This window comes from Microchirus variegatus (genome assembly GCF_963457635.1).
Source record: "Microchirus variegatus genome assembly, chromosome: 6".
NCBI classification, from domain to species: domain Eukaryota; kingdom Metazoa; phylum Chordata; class Actinopteri; order Pleuronectiformes; family Soleidae; genus Microchirus; species Microchirus variegatus.
In genome coordinates, this window is record NC_139807.1 from 17416853 (window position 1) to 17433609 (window position 16757).

At 41.3% G+C, this 16757-nt stretch overlaps 1 protein-coding gene across 1 annotated transcript in view; it reads left to right on the plus strand.

The window, feature by feature from the left end:
* Positions 1-16196, plus strand: part of LOC310928285 (uncharacterized protein) — a 47285-nt gene extending 31089 nt beyond the window's left edge. Inside the window, exons 3-16 of the mRNA XM_083890807.1 lie at positions 134-302; positions 859-985; positions 4820-4960; positions 5094-5153; positions 7947-8102; positions 8257-8341; positions 8453-8744; positions 8845-9361; positions 9817-11257; positions 11469-11572; positions 12622-12784; positions 12886-13016; positions 13441-13531; positions 14659-16196. Of these exons, the coding sequence (XP_083746933.1) occupies positions 134-302; positions 859-985; positions 4820-4960; positions 5094-5153; positions 7947-8102; positions 8257-8341; positions 8453-8744; positions 8845-9361; positions 9817-11257; positions 11469-11572; positions 12622-12784; positions 12886-13016; positions 13441-13531; positions 14659-15152 (3971 nt within the window). The 3' untranslated portion in view covers positions 15153-16196. The remainder of the gene's footprint in view (positions 1-133; positions 303-858; positions 986-4819; positions 4961-5093; positions 5154-7946; positions 8103-8256; positions 8342-8452; positions 8745-8844; positions 9362-9816; positions 11258-11468; positions 11573-12621; positions 12785-12885; positions 13017-13440; positions 13532-14658) is intronic.
* The last annotated feature ends 561 nt before the right edge of the window (positions 16197-16757 follow it).

Below are 16757 nucleotides of genomic sequence, written 5' to 3' on the forward strand. Positions count from 1 at the left end.
ACTGTGCAGCTGTGCTGATTCACTGTCCTGCTGTCAGGGGAAATGTAGCCGTGGTGACGTTGTTTTACCAGTTGATCACTTTTTCTTTCTTTCTTTCTCTGTCTTTCTTTCTTCTTTTTTTTTGTCTTTTCAGGAAAGAAAAAGTCCAAGTTCCAGACGTTTAAGAAACTATTTGCCAGGAAGAAGAGAAAGGAGCCCGCCGGAGCCGACGCCGGGCTGAAAGCCAGCCAATCGAGCGACGATGTCAGCAAGGCACCGGAGAATAACACGCTCACTCGATCAGAGAAAGATAAGGGCTCGGGGTAAGACTCCAGCACTCTTATTGAAACCATTCAAATGCACTACAAATGCCCAATAGCTGGTGTAATTTCTGTTTTTCATTTTAAATTAGACGGAAATTTCCTGTTTCCATCTAGATAAATACCTCGCCATCTGTTAAAGGGCAGGGATTATTTAAAAAAGGAAGACCGTGCTTCAACATCCATCTCCTGTTCTGCCAAACTCTCCTCAGGAGGCTCATGGTTTCCTGTTTTCATAACAACTAGTAAAGTGTCTTTTCCTGTGGACACTGCTGACTTCCTCTGTGTCACTTCCTGTCGTGTCTGCACCCGTCTTTTCCTCCGTGTCACTGGATTTATCTGCTCCAGTCATATTCAAAACACATTTTAAACCGAAAAAGAAACTAATCGCTTCACTGAAATTTTAAATATCCACATCATTGTAATGTAATTGTGTTTATTTTAAACCCAACCCACCAGCCATTCCTCTGTTACTGTGTTTATTTTGTTTAAGAAGCGGTGAACTGACACTTTCTGCTTTGTTTATTTTTTTTTTTTCCCCTCTTCCTTGTTCCCAAAGGTCAAAGATCAGCCTGGGCGGCAAGGCCTTGTCGCATGACTCTGTCTTTGTTTCTGACTCATCAGAGGCCAATGAGGCTCTTGGAGCATCTCAGGACAGCATTCATGGGAAAGTGAAATCACTGCAGGTACGAACACATGCAGGATAATACATGTTTGGTCTCTAATACCTCATTTACACCCCAATTAGTGTGTCTACAGGCTTATTTTAAATGATGTAACCTGCTAAAAATGAAGGTGATTAATCATTTACCCATTGCCAGTAGAGACGGTTGTTTCAAACTGACCTGGGAGATAAAGTTTTTAGGCTTCAGCACCTGAAACTTGTGCATAAATAACAGTCTTATCTTCAACTTCAAAACCTGAAGTATGAAGAACCTGGAAGTCTTTGTTCTGACTTTTACAGGAAGGGTCAGGTCGTACTTTACACATTCCGCTGAGAGCCAATTTGATTATCCACGTGCGTGCACAAGCCTGCAGTTCTGTTCCTACTTAAACTTGGGTCAGTGGTCGCCAGGTGTTGCACGCATGTGTACTCACACTCTTACTCTATTCCAATTACGTCTCATTTGTACACTACCGTTCAAAAGTTTGGGGTCACTTAGAAATGTCCTTATTTCTGAAGGAAAAACACTTGAAATGAAATGAAAACGACTATTTTAGCTGCAAACATCTGGTTTTTAATGGAATATGTACATAGGAGTATAGAGGCCCATTTCTCTCCAGTGTTCTAATGGTACAGTGTAATCGCGTTAAAAGGCTATTTGATCGTTAGAAAACCCTTGTGCAATGATGTTAGCACAGCTGAAAACAGTTTTGCTATTCATTTTGCAACTCTTTTGATGATTAAAAGTGTGACTTTTAATGGAAAACACACAAAAATTCTATAGGTGACCCCAAACTTTTGAATGGTAGTGTACATGTGTGAGTACTGGCAAAGTTTCCATGGTTACCCTCTTCTTTGTTGATACTTTTCACCCCACCAAAAAGAGTAATGCATCACCAACTGGCCTGGAAAGTGTTGCTCGATCCTCTCGAACCAACACAGAATCATGTAAAATGTCTCAAATGCTGTTTGCATCCAACACAGTGGAGCTATAACGCAAAGCACAACAAAAAGACAATATTTTTCGCTGATTGTATGATGCATAGACATCATAAGATAAGATGAGATCATGCTGGTGGACCGCCAAAATAAAGGAATAGAAGCTAAATGATCAATCAACTGTCATGTTGACATCACTGCCAAACACAGCTGGAGCCATATGTAAGCCTGCATTATTGCAGAGTCGATGCAGATTGTAGTCAGTGATAGCTGATTTTTTTTTTTTTAACTGCGGAAAAATGGGACTTATGTTCAAGATGCTGTTCAAATAAAAGCCAAGCTTGAGCTCTAGAGAGTAAATCCCTGTGATGTCCAGGATTCCACTGTGACTCTACCCTCCAGGAAAAGAGGATTTGACAGCAGGAAATAATAAAACAAATAACAAATCACTGTGTGTGTGTGTGTGTGGTCATGAAAATATCAGCTGTCATGAGCAGGATTAATAAATATAAGAGTTGACAGATAGACAATGGTACCAGCGGATCTCACTTATATTTAGATTGTGTGATTCCCCCTCAGGGATCAGTGAACGCAGCATGGAATAATTTGACTAAATCAGAGGCAATTTGTACATCCATACTTCTGTGTTATATCTTATCATGTGATAAATGTAACAGCTGAAGAGAGAGAGGTTTAAACTGTGCCTCACAGCATAATGACTGGCTGAATATCGGGAAAAAAAGAAGAGAGTGAGTAAGTGTCTGTCACAACTGAGGTCTAAAATGGAAAGACATGAGACGCAGATGCATGGACTGACCTCCTGTTAACCTGCTCCACTGATCTGTCTGCAGTGAAGAGAGAACTAAACAACGTCTAAAGTGGATTTTTATTTTTATTTTTATGAAACAAGTACAGGAGGACACGACTATGCACATTCTATAGAACGGACGTCGTGCAAGACGGGCATGAACATAAATGAGATTGGAAGTAATTGTGTTGAAGCTAATTCATTGATTTGCATGAACTGAATTCACTGTTGAAAACAAGCTAATGGGGATTTCCTGATCTTAATCCTCACTCTGAGCCAAGCTGCTCTGAGAATAAGATTGTTTTAGATCTGAAAATAAACACCATACAAAGCTGGAAAATATATTAAAAAATAGGCATTATCATTATTATTATTGTATTGAAGTTTTTAGATGTTCCAAACATTGTCCATATCATTGTCCTGAAGGTCAGTCCACCAATGCGACTCCAAATAATTTTTTTTGTACGTTATATAAGAGTTAACTGTATAATTTATTATGACATTTTCTATTCATGGAACAACATTTCAACAGTTTCTCAAAAGAGTCTTGAGACAGATAATTATGACACAGGAGTCAGTGCTACAAATACATCTTTCAAATGAACCTTGCAGTATCCAGTTACCAACAAGCTCAGTTAATTTGGTTGCAAATGGACCATTAAGCAAAATGAGTTTACTCAGGGTCAAACATAAACACAAAGCTCAGTTTAAGATGGGGAAGAAGAGGAAGAAGAAGAAGAAAGGTAGAGGAAATCAGGCAGGAATGGGTTTGAATCCCACTCTTAACAAAGAAATCATTCATCAATTTAATGTGAAAATGGCAATATTCTTCCTTTTGAGATGTACTGATGACATTTAGTAATCTTCTATGCACGGGAAAACAAGTACCACCACCTTAAACACCCCAAACTTCACTAATTTTATCAAGAAAATAAAGCACATACACATCCATCCATCCATCCATTTCTCAAGTAATACATTTTTACACAAAATTATATATATATATATATATATATATATATATACACAGGGTAAGCGTCAATATTTTAAAGGCTGCATACATTAATATATAACTTGCACCAAATGGCTCCAACATATTCTGTTACAGCTGTGTTATTGACATAAAAACACAGATATTAAAGACAAAACCAAAGTCAGTTACATTCTCTACCTTTAACTGCATTATTAGCATATTACTGTGTAAATTATGTCAAGTCACATTCAAAGCACAATTCTATGCATCTACAACAATAGAATACATCTTAAACTGTCTGTGTCTGATATGGGCTGATGACATGACTTTAGTACTTTGGTGAATTAAGCTCATCCTGTTTCCTTTGATCTGCTGCTGCTGCTCTGTTTGTTTGTTTCTAAGTTACTGTAAAACTGCGAAGTTGGACAACACTGGTCTATGTTTTTAAATCAAGGACCAGTGTTCTGCAAAAGAAAAGCTGTATTGTAAAGCTATGGTGTTTGCTTTGAGTCACTGAGTCCTTGAGTGACTGTTACAGGGCGACAGATAACAACAAGTTTGAGTTTCTGTGATACCCACACACGCACGCACGCACGCACGCACGCACGCACGCACGCACGCACACACACACACACACAGGGCTAACATAAACACTCTCTCTGGTGTGCCAACTACCTGTCATCACCAGTCCCTCTCTGTTAATTATACTGTATGTTGCTCTACACTGGCGAGGATTTCTGGGCTGTTTGAAAAAGACGAATCAATCACGCTTTGTGTCTTTTTATACAAAGCTGTCGCTTATTAAACAGGCTGGTCTTAGGTTTGGCTTGGTTTTCCATTCTTTACTTATAAAGAAAACATGGGAAATACCCTAACTTTTATCTCAGGGGAGATAATAAGCCATTAATATAATATTTTGCAGAATAAAATTCTGTAATTCTAATGTAGCAGGAGTTAAATATATTTAGATATAATGTTTAAATATTGCACAAACACAGGTTTTTGACAGATATTTGATGTTTTCTGTCCTTAAAAAAAAGTCGAAAAGCAGAATTTACAGGTTTCTTGTCATGATTGTTGACCAAATTGTTCATAATGTGTTAAACAGAGACATTTTTTGTGTGTTTTTAACGCAGCTCCAGCTGAAACAGGCCATCAGACTGGGCTCTCCTCCATCCCTGATGTGTGTGAAGAGGGCAGACGATGCTGGGACCATGTCTGAGGACGACGGTCTCCCCTGCAGTCCACCTGAATACACCACACCTCACGCAGCCATGGTAACACACACATACATACACACACGTTGTTGATTTGAAGAACATCCCACCCTCTCTACGAGACGTCCACCTGAACACTGCTGCAGACAACACTTCTACTACACTGATTCTCTTCTCTATCTCCATATCTCAGAAGCAGACTCAGAGGAACAGTTCAATCAGTCTGGAGGGAGTAGATAGTGATGACGACCAGGTAAACATAAACACTAAAAGTAGACTGCAAACTGATCCCTCCGCTGTGCACCGTAAGTTAAAGTAATTTACTACAGTGAGTGCTTTAGACGGACGGACTGAATGTTGTGCCAGTTCGTGATGAGACAAATGTCCCCGAAAACCTCAACTATCCATGCAGCTATAGTTTGGGTTAAAAAGCACAGTGAAAAGTATGACAAACGAGCGTTTAATAATAGTGCAGTGTAAGCGTTTTCTGCCAGTCAAGAACCACAAATGGCCAGCTACAAAGACGCGCACACAAAAACGCCCCGAAAATATCCCTTTTAAAGTGCATTCCAGACATGAGAATGAGGTCAACGAGGGCCGCGCTGACTTGTGAGACGCCGTCACAGTGGCACTGTCTGGAGCTTTTCCATTCAGCACGGCAGACTTAATGGAGACACGGTGTTTTTTGATGTGATTTCATTCCAAAAATAAAGTTGATTTCGATGCAGATCTGGATACGGTGACCATTTGAGCCTAAAATCAACAGTAGTGATGAACAGTGGTTCTGGGTCGGCCTTGTTTCATATTTACTGCATCCAGAAAGAGCGCAGGTTTGTTTATTACAATAAAATATTGTAGTATTGATTCTTAAAAGCGCCGCATGGATCTAGAAATCTTCATGACCACACGTTGTCAGCAGGCTTTAGGCCTTTCAACGCCCACTCTCCCTCCTTCCACTCTCGCTAGACAAAAAACTATAATCTTTATATGAAGAACATTTTATGCCAGATTATTGATAATATATAGCCCTATTAATAATATCATTAAGATTTACTTGGCAATATTTCACCTGTGTTTATTTCCACCAAATGGCTAAAAAGAAATGCATACAAGAGCGACAACAGAGGAGTCAGGGTCAGTTTATGAGGCTTAAGGTGAAGAAAAAAATAAAGTCGAGTCTGCACTTCACAGATGAGTGTGTCATCGAAAATTGTATTCAATCAGAAAAGTCATATTTCCATCTGAGGATTTCCTCCCTCTGCTCTAATTCTTACAGCGAGCACAAATGAATACTGTGTCTGTCACACAGCAAACAACTGTCATGTGTTCAGTGTGTGATACTCGAAGAGTGTGTGTGTGTGTGTGTGTGTGTGTGTGTGTGTGTTGGGTGCATTCCACTCTCTGGGGGTCAGCATCTCTACTTGTACTGACAACATTCATTCAACTGACCTCTTTTAGTATCTATTACTATTGGTTTTGTTTTCATTTGTTTTCATTTGAAAAGCTTTAGAGATGCCCATGTGCTGCCACAAACCCAGTGCAATTGAGCCAAGTAGCCGACTAAATGCAGTTTTCAGTTTTCTGAAGCTCTTATTCTAACCCCTTCGGTAGTTTTATGTGTCAGTATGTCTGTGGGAAATTATGTTAAAATGATAATTTGTGAGAGTAGAGATAGGGCTGCTCTTGCAGCGATGACAGACTTGGTGTTGTTCCTGCAGATAAAGACAGCTAATATTTTTACAGCTGGACTTTTTCCCCCCCCTCCCTCACGCTCTCTCTGCTCATCCTTCATTTCCTCTTGTGTCGTTATCTCCTGCCTTCACATTAAAGTGAACATCCACCACTCTCAACTCTCTCTCTCTCTCCTCACTAGCCTTGAAAGTCCCTTAAAGCTTGGGAGCCCCTGGTATAAACACACAGATGATAATTCTAGGACTGAAGAGCAGAGTGACTCAAATCTGTAATGTGACCAGCTGTGTGTCTGGAGCTGCTCCATCAGACACAAAAGCAGACGGATTTTGAGGAAACGGTCGCATGTGGATATCATTTCCCTTGGACATGAGCAGACAAATCCAAGTTTTTGTCACTGGAGGACCTCCAGGTGTCTCCAGATGAGGACACATACACTAGCGTTCAAAAGTTTGGGGTCACCTATACCATTTTTTGGTGTTTTCCATTAAAGCTCACACTTTTATTCATCAAAAGAGTTGCAAAATGAATAGAAAGTATAGTCAATACATTGACAAGATTAGAAAAACAGATTTTTGCCCTTCAGACTTTGCTTTGGTCAAAGAACCAGCAAAACTAAGAACCAGCAATCTACCATTAGAACACTGGAGAGATGGTTGTACGGTTGTATGGTTGTCACCTATACCCTTTTTTGTGTTTTCCATTAAAAGTCACACTTTTAATCATCAAAATAGTTGCAAAATGAATTGCAAAACTGTTTTCAGCTGTGCTAACATCATTGCACAAGGGTTTTCAAGAGTTTTCTAATCATCCAATAGTCTTCTAACGCGATTAGCAAACACACTGTACCATTAGAACACTGGAGAGAAATGGGCCTCTATACACCTATGTACATATTCCATTAAAAACCAGATGTTTGCAGCTAGAATAGTCGTTTACCACATTAACAATGTATAGAGTGTATTTCTGATTCATTTAATGTTATATTCATTGATAAAATGAATATAACAAAAATAAGGACATTTCTAAGTGACCCCAAACTTTTGAACGGTAGTGTACATGAATCCATCCATAGCAAGGATTTGCATATATGAACAAGATGTTCAATGTCCCCAAAAGGTTCTCGATACTTAGCAGGTGACAGGGATCACCACCAGTAGATAGTAGATACACATGAAAGGCCTGATCTGTTTCTTTAGATTCCACTAACACTACAATCTTGTCTCTTTTCTCAGTCTCAATTTAAGGACACACTGTCAGTCGTGCACAAAGCCCGGGGAGGATTTGCTTCGTTAACGAGTCATTTGTGAAAGCAGTCGGTGAAACCTTCTGTCTGTGTCTCTCTCTGTTTTGTTAGCTTTCCTGTGGAGCCTCCAGTAGAGCAATGAGTCCCTTGGTGGTTCCCGGGGACTTCAGTCAACCGGCCAGTCCCTTCGCCTGCTTGGACAACTCTGCTGCTAAACACAAGCTGGGCCTGAGACATAAAGCCTGCAACAGGAGGAAGCCTGTCATTGTAAGAATGCAGTAACACAAGCACGCGATGCGCCAGAAACTGAGCTGGCACTCGCACGTTGTGATCCAAAGTATCAAACGTGTCGAAATGACTAGTTTATGTACAAAAACAGTTGGTAAATGATAATGCTGATGTTTGTGTTGTGGCCATGCAGAAGCTGGAGATGAAAGAGGGAGAGTCTGCAGTGGATGGGATGCTGAACACAAGTTTGGAGGATCAACAACAACAGAAGACAGAAGGTTCTGTGGAGTTGATATAAAATCATTTTGACAGATAAATACAAACAAGAATGAAACTGCCACTGTGTATTATCAGATTGGTTTGAGATCTTTTTTCTATCCGCTTTATAGTTCTAAGCTTCGATGAGCTGAACCCAGAAGTAAGGAGAGAAGAGGAGGAAGAACAAAAGGAGGAGATGGAAGAGGAGGAGAAAAAAGAGCAATCGCAGCATTCCAGAAAATCCCTGTTGAGACACAACGAGGAGGCAGAGGATTCAGAGTTGGAGGCAGAACAGGATATTTCTCAAAACCCGGTCACTTCCGCTCCCGCTGAGCAAAGTCTGTCAGAGGAGGAAGCCCCAGAGGTCCAGCCCCTGCCCTCCTCTGAGTCCAACTCTAGAACCTCCTCTCTGGACAGTCCCAGGTGATTAGACGTGATTTCCTCCTTGTTTTCTGCTCTTCAATCTCTGAATTGTTTTTGTTTGCTTATCCTGTTGACCTGACCTCTTGATTTCTGCTTCTAGCGCCACACCAGAGCCCCCTGCTGGTGCAAAGGAATATTTACTGGATCCTCCAGGTACCACATATGGGTCAGTAGAGAACAAGGATGACAATGAGTTGGAAGATGAAGGCCAGGAGGATAGGGAAGAGGAGGAGAGCTCGTTCTTACAGGAGGTTCTGAGTTCCTTGAAAACTCCTCTTGGGTGTGGTTCACTGAGCGTAGAGACTGAGACTCTGAAGACAGACGAGGAGACAGAAAACCATGTGGTGGAGAAAGAGGATGAGGAGAAGGTGAAAGAAGAAGAAGAAGCAGATGTGGAGGAACCTGTGAGTTCTCGGTGTGTTCTCTCAGGTTCTCCAGCCTTGGGCCACGCAGCTGAGGAAGAAGAAGAAGAGGAGGAGGAGGAGGTTTCCGTTCTTTCCTGTCAGGAAGAAGTGGTTCCCTCTGAAGAAGAGGAAAAAAGTGAAGAAGAAGAAGAACATAAAGAAGATGGAGAGGAGGAAGAAGAACTGGTTGCAGAGCGAGTTGTTTATAATGCTGTATGTATTTTTTATCCATTGGTAATATTTAGATTAAAGCTGTTTTTAACTCGTTTTCCCATTTATTCTGTAATAATCTAATGAACAAACAACTTAATCATCAAGTTTTAGGAACAAAATAGAATTAGAACAGGATTGTATCTCCTACTCTCTGACATTTGCATGCAAAACCAGATTTAACAGTTTATGTAGCTTAAGTAATAGTTAATTAATAGGTGGTTATCTACTTCGATTTCCAAAAAAAGAAAAGGGAATATGGACGACCATTACATGTGAAGTATCGAAGAATTCTGGTACCATCTAAAGTTCTAAAACTATCATGATGCCAGATGTTTGTGTATTAAAAAGTGAAAACGTGCACCTCTTGTTAAAGTATATAAACCTAACTATTATGTACAGTATGGAATGTGTGCATTGTATTATATATTATTTTATTTTCTCTATTTGTCTTCCAGCAAGAAGAAGCTGCAGAGAAAGAGGAGGCAGATGAGCTCGAACCTGAGGAGGAGCGTGATATAGCCATAAGAAAATGTGACATCCTGGTACAGGAGGAAGAGAGTGAGACAGAGGAGGCAGCAATAGAGGTGGAGGAGGCGGCAATAGAGGTGGAGAAGGAGGCGATAGATGTGGAGAAGGAGGCACTTGAGGTGGAGGAGGCAAAAGAGGTGGAGGAGGAGGCAATAGAGGTGGAGAAGGAGCCAGAGGTGAATGAGGAAGAATGGGACAGCAGAGAAAAGGAGGATGTCGAGGAGGAGGAGGAAGTGACAGAAGTGAGTGTGGGACTGGAGGAGATGGAGGAAACAATTGAAGAGGTGGTGAGGGAGGACACGGAGGAGATGATGGAGACCATCTGTGATACAGCAGAGGAAGAAGTTGAGGTTGCTCTGTCATCGCAGGAGGCAGATGAAGAAGATGTAGATTCTGTGGTTGGAGATGACACCACATGCACCACAAAACCACGCAGCACAAGTGAGGATGAAATCCCTGCGGAGCTGGGTCATCAGCAAGTTACCAAAGTGCAGGAGGTCCAAGAAAGCTCTGAGATGTTGGAGGAAGAAGAAGTTGTAGAGAATGACGAACAGAAATCAGACCAAGAGGAAGATGTGAAAACACACCAACCTGATATGGATGAAACTGAACATGAGAATCTCGCTGAGGTTTCCCATGCAGACCAGAAACAAGTGGAGAAAGATGAAACTGAAGCCATGGAGCAAGCGACTGTGCCTGCGAAGCCGGCTTCTTTGTTTCTTCTGGAGACGCATTCTGAGACTCCATCACAAGAAAGTGGACCCGTCTCTCCCAGTAGGACCAGCACAATCCACATTAACCTTGTTTCTCCCAGTTCAGAGAAAGCTGCACCTTTCTTCCCACAGTCTCCACCTGCTGCAGACGTTGAGGACACTTTCACTGAGTCATCTCCTCCTGCTGTAGCTGTCACAAAGCAACAAGCAACAGCAACAGAGGAGGAGCAATGTGCTGCTGAGGAGGAAGTAGAGGAAGAGCTAAGGTCTCCTCTCAAAGACCAAGCTACACATCCCATCCCTGTGGAGGAAAGTGTCAAACAACCATCCAGCAGTCCAGAGCAGAGCAAAGTCCGCTTCACCATCGTGCCTGCCTGGCAGAGATCACAGAGTTTGACTCCCCCTTCCTCTCCACCTGCATCCATCTCCTCTGGATCACCTGTTTTCACAGAACCTGGAGCTGAAGATGTGGAAGCTCCAACAAAGAAGGATCCAGCTGCGAAAGCAGAGCCAGCGAGTTCACCTAAGGTCGAAGCGTTGGTGAGTCCTGTTAGAGTGAGGAATGTGGTGAGCCCCACTGTCAAACCACAAAGCAATGCGACGCTGCCTCCACCCTCCGTCAAACCTCAGACCTCAGCTGTTGCAAACACAGAAGGTACCGGCTTTAAACACAACCATTTAGTTTTATATGTTTGGGTGCTTGTGTTGTTGTCTCGTCTGGAGACAGTTCCTCAAGACGTCGCCTTGAGCTGTAATTTCAAGTCCTATTTTCACATCTTTTGTTTTCCTGTCACATGACATTAACTGTGCGTTTGATTTGAAATAAAGTGGACCCACAGACCAACTTTTCCACCTCCCACCTACAGAAAGCTCTGTTGTGGTGGAGGGAAACCCTGACAATCCATTTGGAGTCCGGCTGAGGAAGACTTCCGCTCTGCACCTCTTCAGCCCAGAGGAAGCAAACACAGAGGTGACTGCTGTTCAATTATTTTAATTATGGATTTGTTTATGTTTTATGGCCATTCTGCACTCTTCAAGCCCACCGTTTCTGCTTTGTGAATGACTTACAACTATAGTCTGCTTAGCGTGGCTCTTCAGTCTTTAGGCACCATGCTGGAAAAATCCATTAGAAGGCCACTTTATATTAATAACACAAATATTTAACAGTGTTTTAGATCCTTCACCCAATATCCACCACCCATGCATGCACATCATCTACATGTATGACCGTGGGTGCCTGTTTCATGTCCAAATTATACACATTTATTTCTGGAAAGAACATTTCTGAAAACTGCCGAGTACCTCCTCCCTTTTTTTTTGTTTTATTAGGAGACTACGGGATGCCAAATTCTGTTATCTGTTGAAATGAGATTAAAATACCTGATTTAAGGACACTGAAAATCAACCTTGTCCCAGAGAGGGCTACTACACAACTTTGTTGACGTTCCACAGACCCACTAGAGAAGAACACCACCTAATTTGTAGTATTGAATTGACAGTCAGCCAAATCATAAGCATTCCATGAGCTAATACAACTATTCTTTGATAGAGACAATGTTAAAGACACAGTGCATAACATTTGGTGATTTGGATTTCTTCATTACCCAAAATGACGTGACTTTAATTGTATGTTGTATTCTTCATGTGAAAAATGGCTCTGTCAAGCAATACTATCAGACCTGAGTGAAGGAGCATGTGTGGAAACGGCGGTAATGCCGGAGCGAACAGGGACAAGAAGTGCCAAATCCTGTTTTTTTTAGTTTTAGAATTCACTTCTTAAACTTTTCACCTGCACTTCTCAGTGTTTTCAGTCTTACGACAACTTGTTCGCAGCAATGTTGCTGTTGCCTCACATGTAACAAATCAATCCGTGTGTACATCGCGGGAATGTCGCCAGGTGACACAAGCTCTGTTATACACTGTTATAGTGAGGAATTTGACAATGGTTTGAATGTTTGTTTGTATTTAAAAGTTACAAACTACAGTTATAACTGTATTCTGGTTTCTTTTCTTGCTCAGTCTGCCGTTGAATCTCCAGCTCAGCCAACCAGCTGTAAAGCTGAGTCACCACAGCCAGTCGGAGTGAAACCCTCTATAAATCATCCGGTCAGCAACAAGCCTGCCCTCCCTAAGAAACCAGACGTGCATGGAGATAGTGGAGTTAAAACCAAGTGCAGCTCAGGTGGTTATACACACCGGAACACACAACACTTTCTCAGATAATGAGATCTCCTGATTCAGCACAGTTTAGGTGTAACAGTGTGTGCCGTGTCATCGATTCAGACCCAACAGCAGCAGCAGCTGCAGCTCGTGGTGTTTCTACTGGATCTGATTCTCCCAGTTGGATCTCTGTGGCCAAACAGAAACAGAGGATCTATAAAGAAAGCTCACTGGATGAGATCACTGTCAAGAAGGTAATCTTAGTGTGTCCATATGTGTGTGTGTGAGAGAGAGTGAAAGTATAGACTATAGTTATGCATCTCTATCATGGAAGATTGGAACATTTTCACATGTAACGACCATATTCTCTCCCCATGACCTGGTCTCAGATAAGCGGTTTTCGTTGTATGGATGATTATATACATTACTAGCATTAGTCTCAATGAGACAACGTCTTCCAAGAAAAATCACATGTCGATGGTGCAAAGTTCAGGATACAGAAGAACTGTTGTGTCTTTTTTGACCCACATGACACGGCAAAGAAAACCACTAATGCTTAGTAGTGTGTTAAGATACAAGCTTCTGGAGGAAATGTTGTTGTTGCTCATTGTTATTCTTGTAAGGGCCAGACTTTTATCAAGAATGTGCTTAACCATCTGTTCTGTTCTGTGTTATCAGGAAGAGCAAGAGAGGAAGTCTTCACTGCCATCATACGTTAGCCCAGCAAGCAAGGAGCAGAGCAACAAAACAGCTGAATTCACAGGCAAAGGTAAGAACACACAGAGAGACACACAAATGCACACAGGTCATTTGAACTCAATTTTGAAATGTATATTCTTCTGAACAAGCTGCAAACACAAAGACAAGCAGATACCAGTGTTTCTGCAGTAACTACTTGCAGAACCTCACATTGTTGCCTACAAGTTTCAGGGTTTAAGTGATGGAACACCGCCATCTTCTGTACAATTTGTGCTACTGCAGCTGACCCCACAGTAGTGTTATTATTTGTAGATGATGGCTAAATGAGTGACCATTAAACTTATACGTTTATATAATATTTCCATCGACATCAATTGCATTTCCACTCCATATCCCATCATATTTGTTTGACCATATTGTCAGTAAGTCAGTTATCTCAAACTCAACTGTCACATACAGTGACTTATTCTCCACACACAGTATATTTTAGTAGTATGTCATGATGTATTAAAGGGGAATTCTGGGATTCATATTCATAAATGTCAATGTGGAAGTGAAAACTGGACACTCTAAACTGACAGTAGATCTGTGAGAGTGGATAGTTGATTGTCTCTATGTGGCCTTGTGATCTCCTTCATGTAGAGGGTAAAGTGATAGAAGATGAGTGAGTTAATCAGTGAATGAAGTGTAAATTGCCCTGTGATGGACTGGCGAACTGTCCAGGGTGTACCCCGCCTATTGCCCAATGTCAGCTGAGATAGGCACAGCACCCCCCTTGTCCCTCTGGTGGAGGATAAAGTGGTAGATAATGGAAGTGTTTGCTTTAACCATAAATGGCTAATATTGTTTATAAGAGTCTGAAAAAAAAATCAATGGCTGAACTGTTTGTTTAGAACCTTCAGGGCTTCTTAAACAAGGTAATGACTCAAGAATACACACTAAAAAACAGCGTTAATTGGATCTTCCGGTCTAGGTCCGCATTAACATAGAGCCCATGTGTAAAAATCACACAATTCCCCTTTAAAGCCTTATGCATTAGTGTTTCACAGCATCTATTGCATCTACTCATCAAATATGTTGTATCTCAGTGATGTTTGATATCATAGCAGTCAATTCTATTTCTTTTAGGAAATATGTCCCGGGTTTGTTAGTTTTGGGATACAAATGTTTTTTTTGGATTTGTTTTTTCTCTTCTAGTGAGTTCACTGGAGTTGAGTAAGCCATCAGCGTCTGTGGAAAAGGAGGCAAGGAAAAGTCTCTCTCCTCCTACTCCAGTGCCACCTCAACCATCAAAAGTCCACTTGCTGCCCTGTGCAGTCTCTCCAAAACCCTACGTTCCCCCTGCCACAGCCAAACATCCAGACCACAAATCCATTTCAGCCCCAACTACGCTTCCAGTTTCACTAAAACCTCCCCTTTGCACAAGCCCGACATCTCTTCCCAAACCCGCCTCTTCCTTATCTCCCTCTAAGACCCTCCAGCCCCTGAGCACTGCAGTCACCCCGGCACCTTTTTCATCCAGAACAGCTCCAGAAAAGTCTGCTTCAAGACCTGCAAGTCTCTCTGGACAGACCACATCCTCCCAGCGAGGCCTGTCTCCCCCAGTTTTGCCCCAGGACGAGCCTCCATGGATGGCACTGGCCAAGAAGAAGGCCAAAGCCTGGAGTGAGATGCCTCAGATCGTCCAGTGATGGGCAAGGTTTCAGTAAGGTTGTGCACTTTGGCCTAAGCTGGCTCATAAAGCAGGGTCTGGACGGACCAGAATGCATTTGCACACAAAGAGTTGTTGTTGTTGTTTGTTAATTTCCTGGCTCCAGGCTTTAGATTGGTACATACTCCCCAGACACAGCTAGATAACAGGCTCTGTTTAACCTCCTCCTCTACGTCCTCATAGGTCATTGAGTCATTTTCTAAGTAGGACCCCAAAAGTTACTGCAATTTATTTGAAGAGAGTTCATATTTTTTCAGCAGTCTTTGCATTTTATAAGGTGCCTGAATGAGAGGAAGTCCATAAAGTGTCGCAGCAGAAAAAGTTATATTTTATCTACGGTAACGCAAATGATCTCTGCCTGCTATCACTACATATTTCAGGGAAGGAGACGAGACTCTTAATTCACAGGAGAATAACACAAAGTAAATGTTGGGGTTTGCTTTTCATTTATTCTGTCTTAAAAATGTGTGTGTGTGTGTGTGTGTGTGTGTGTGTGTGTGTGTGTGTGTGAGAGAGAACAGTGATGTGTACTCACATTTATATGAGATAATAATCATGCTGAGCTGGAGAAAAATGCTGCTGCTCGTCATGAGTTTGGGGTAATACAAAACTAAATTGCAGAGCGAACGGTGTCTCTGTGTATCAGGTTCTTCAGACAAACGCGTTTCTTCTCATTTTATCCGCACATGCTAACCTGTTATGTTTGTTTGTGTTTGAGTGTGTCAGTTTGTCAATGTAAATTATATTTTTAATTTTCTCTTTGGAACCTAACCACAAACTTATCGGAGATCGTAAACCATACAAAATCAGCTGTTCAGAAACTAAGAAAATCACGCTGACCTTTGTGTCTTTTTAATATTTTTTTAACATCATCCTGCTGGGTGCGGTCGTGTGGGTCCGGTTACAACTAAGCATGTAAATAAATCATAATTAGCCACTAGGAGGTCGGTTCGCTGCAGAATGCAATGCATCACTAAAGGAAGGCAAATGTCACGTTTTCCTTTGCATCGATTAAATCTATGTATCTCACAGTAACTACACATGTTTTATGCATTTTCTTTTATTTTGTATTGCCTTTCGAGGATTTTGTCTTGTACATACAATGTGTAGTAAAGAGCAAATGAAATCACTTTTCCTGTGCCTTTTTATTCCTTATCTGTCTGTTGCAAAAATGTAATTAAAAAGGAAATGAACTTAACTTGCAGCATAAAACAGCTCAGTGGAGTGAGTGGATTTGAATGTGAAATGCCACTGTGTCCAACATACTGATGAAAATCAAGTATTTTTCAATGTATATGATGTCTACTGAAAATATATGATATATAATAGTATATAATTTATATAGCTATAATGAAAATAGTATTTTTGCAATGTTTGATGTAGTTTTTAGTCAAACAGTGAGGCGCAGTCTGGTCTCACCGTCCACCAAGGACAAATCACACTTCAAGTGTCCAAGAAACACACAATCAACAAATCTAATTAACCTAAAACTTAATTTAACATTCAATGCACGTCTTTATGATGCAGAGACATACACAGAAGTTATACTAAGTGGCTTGAATATTTATTTACAGCATAACCTTGT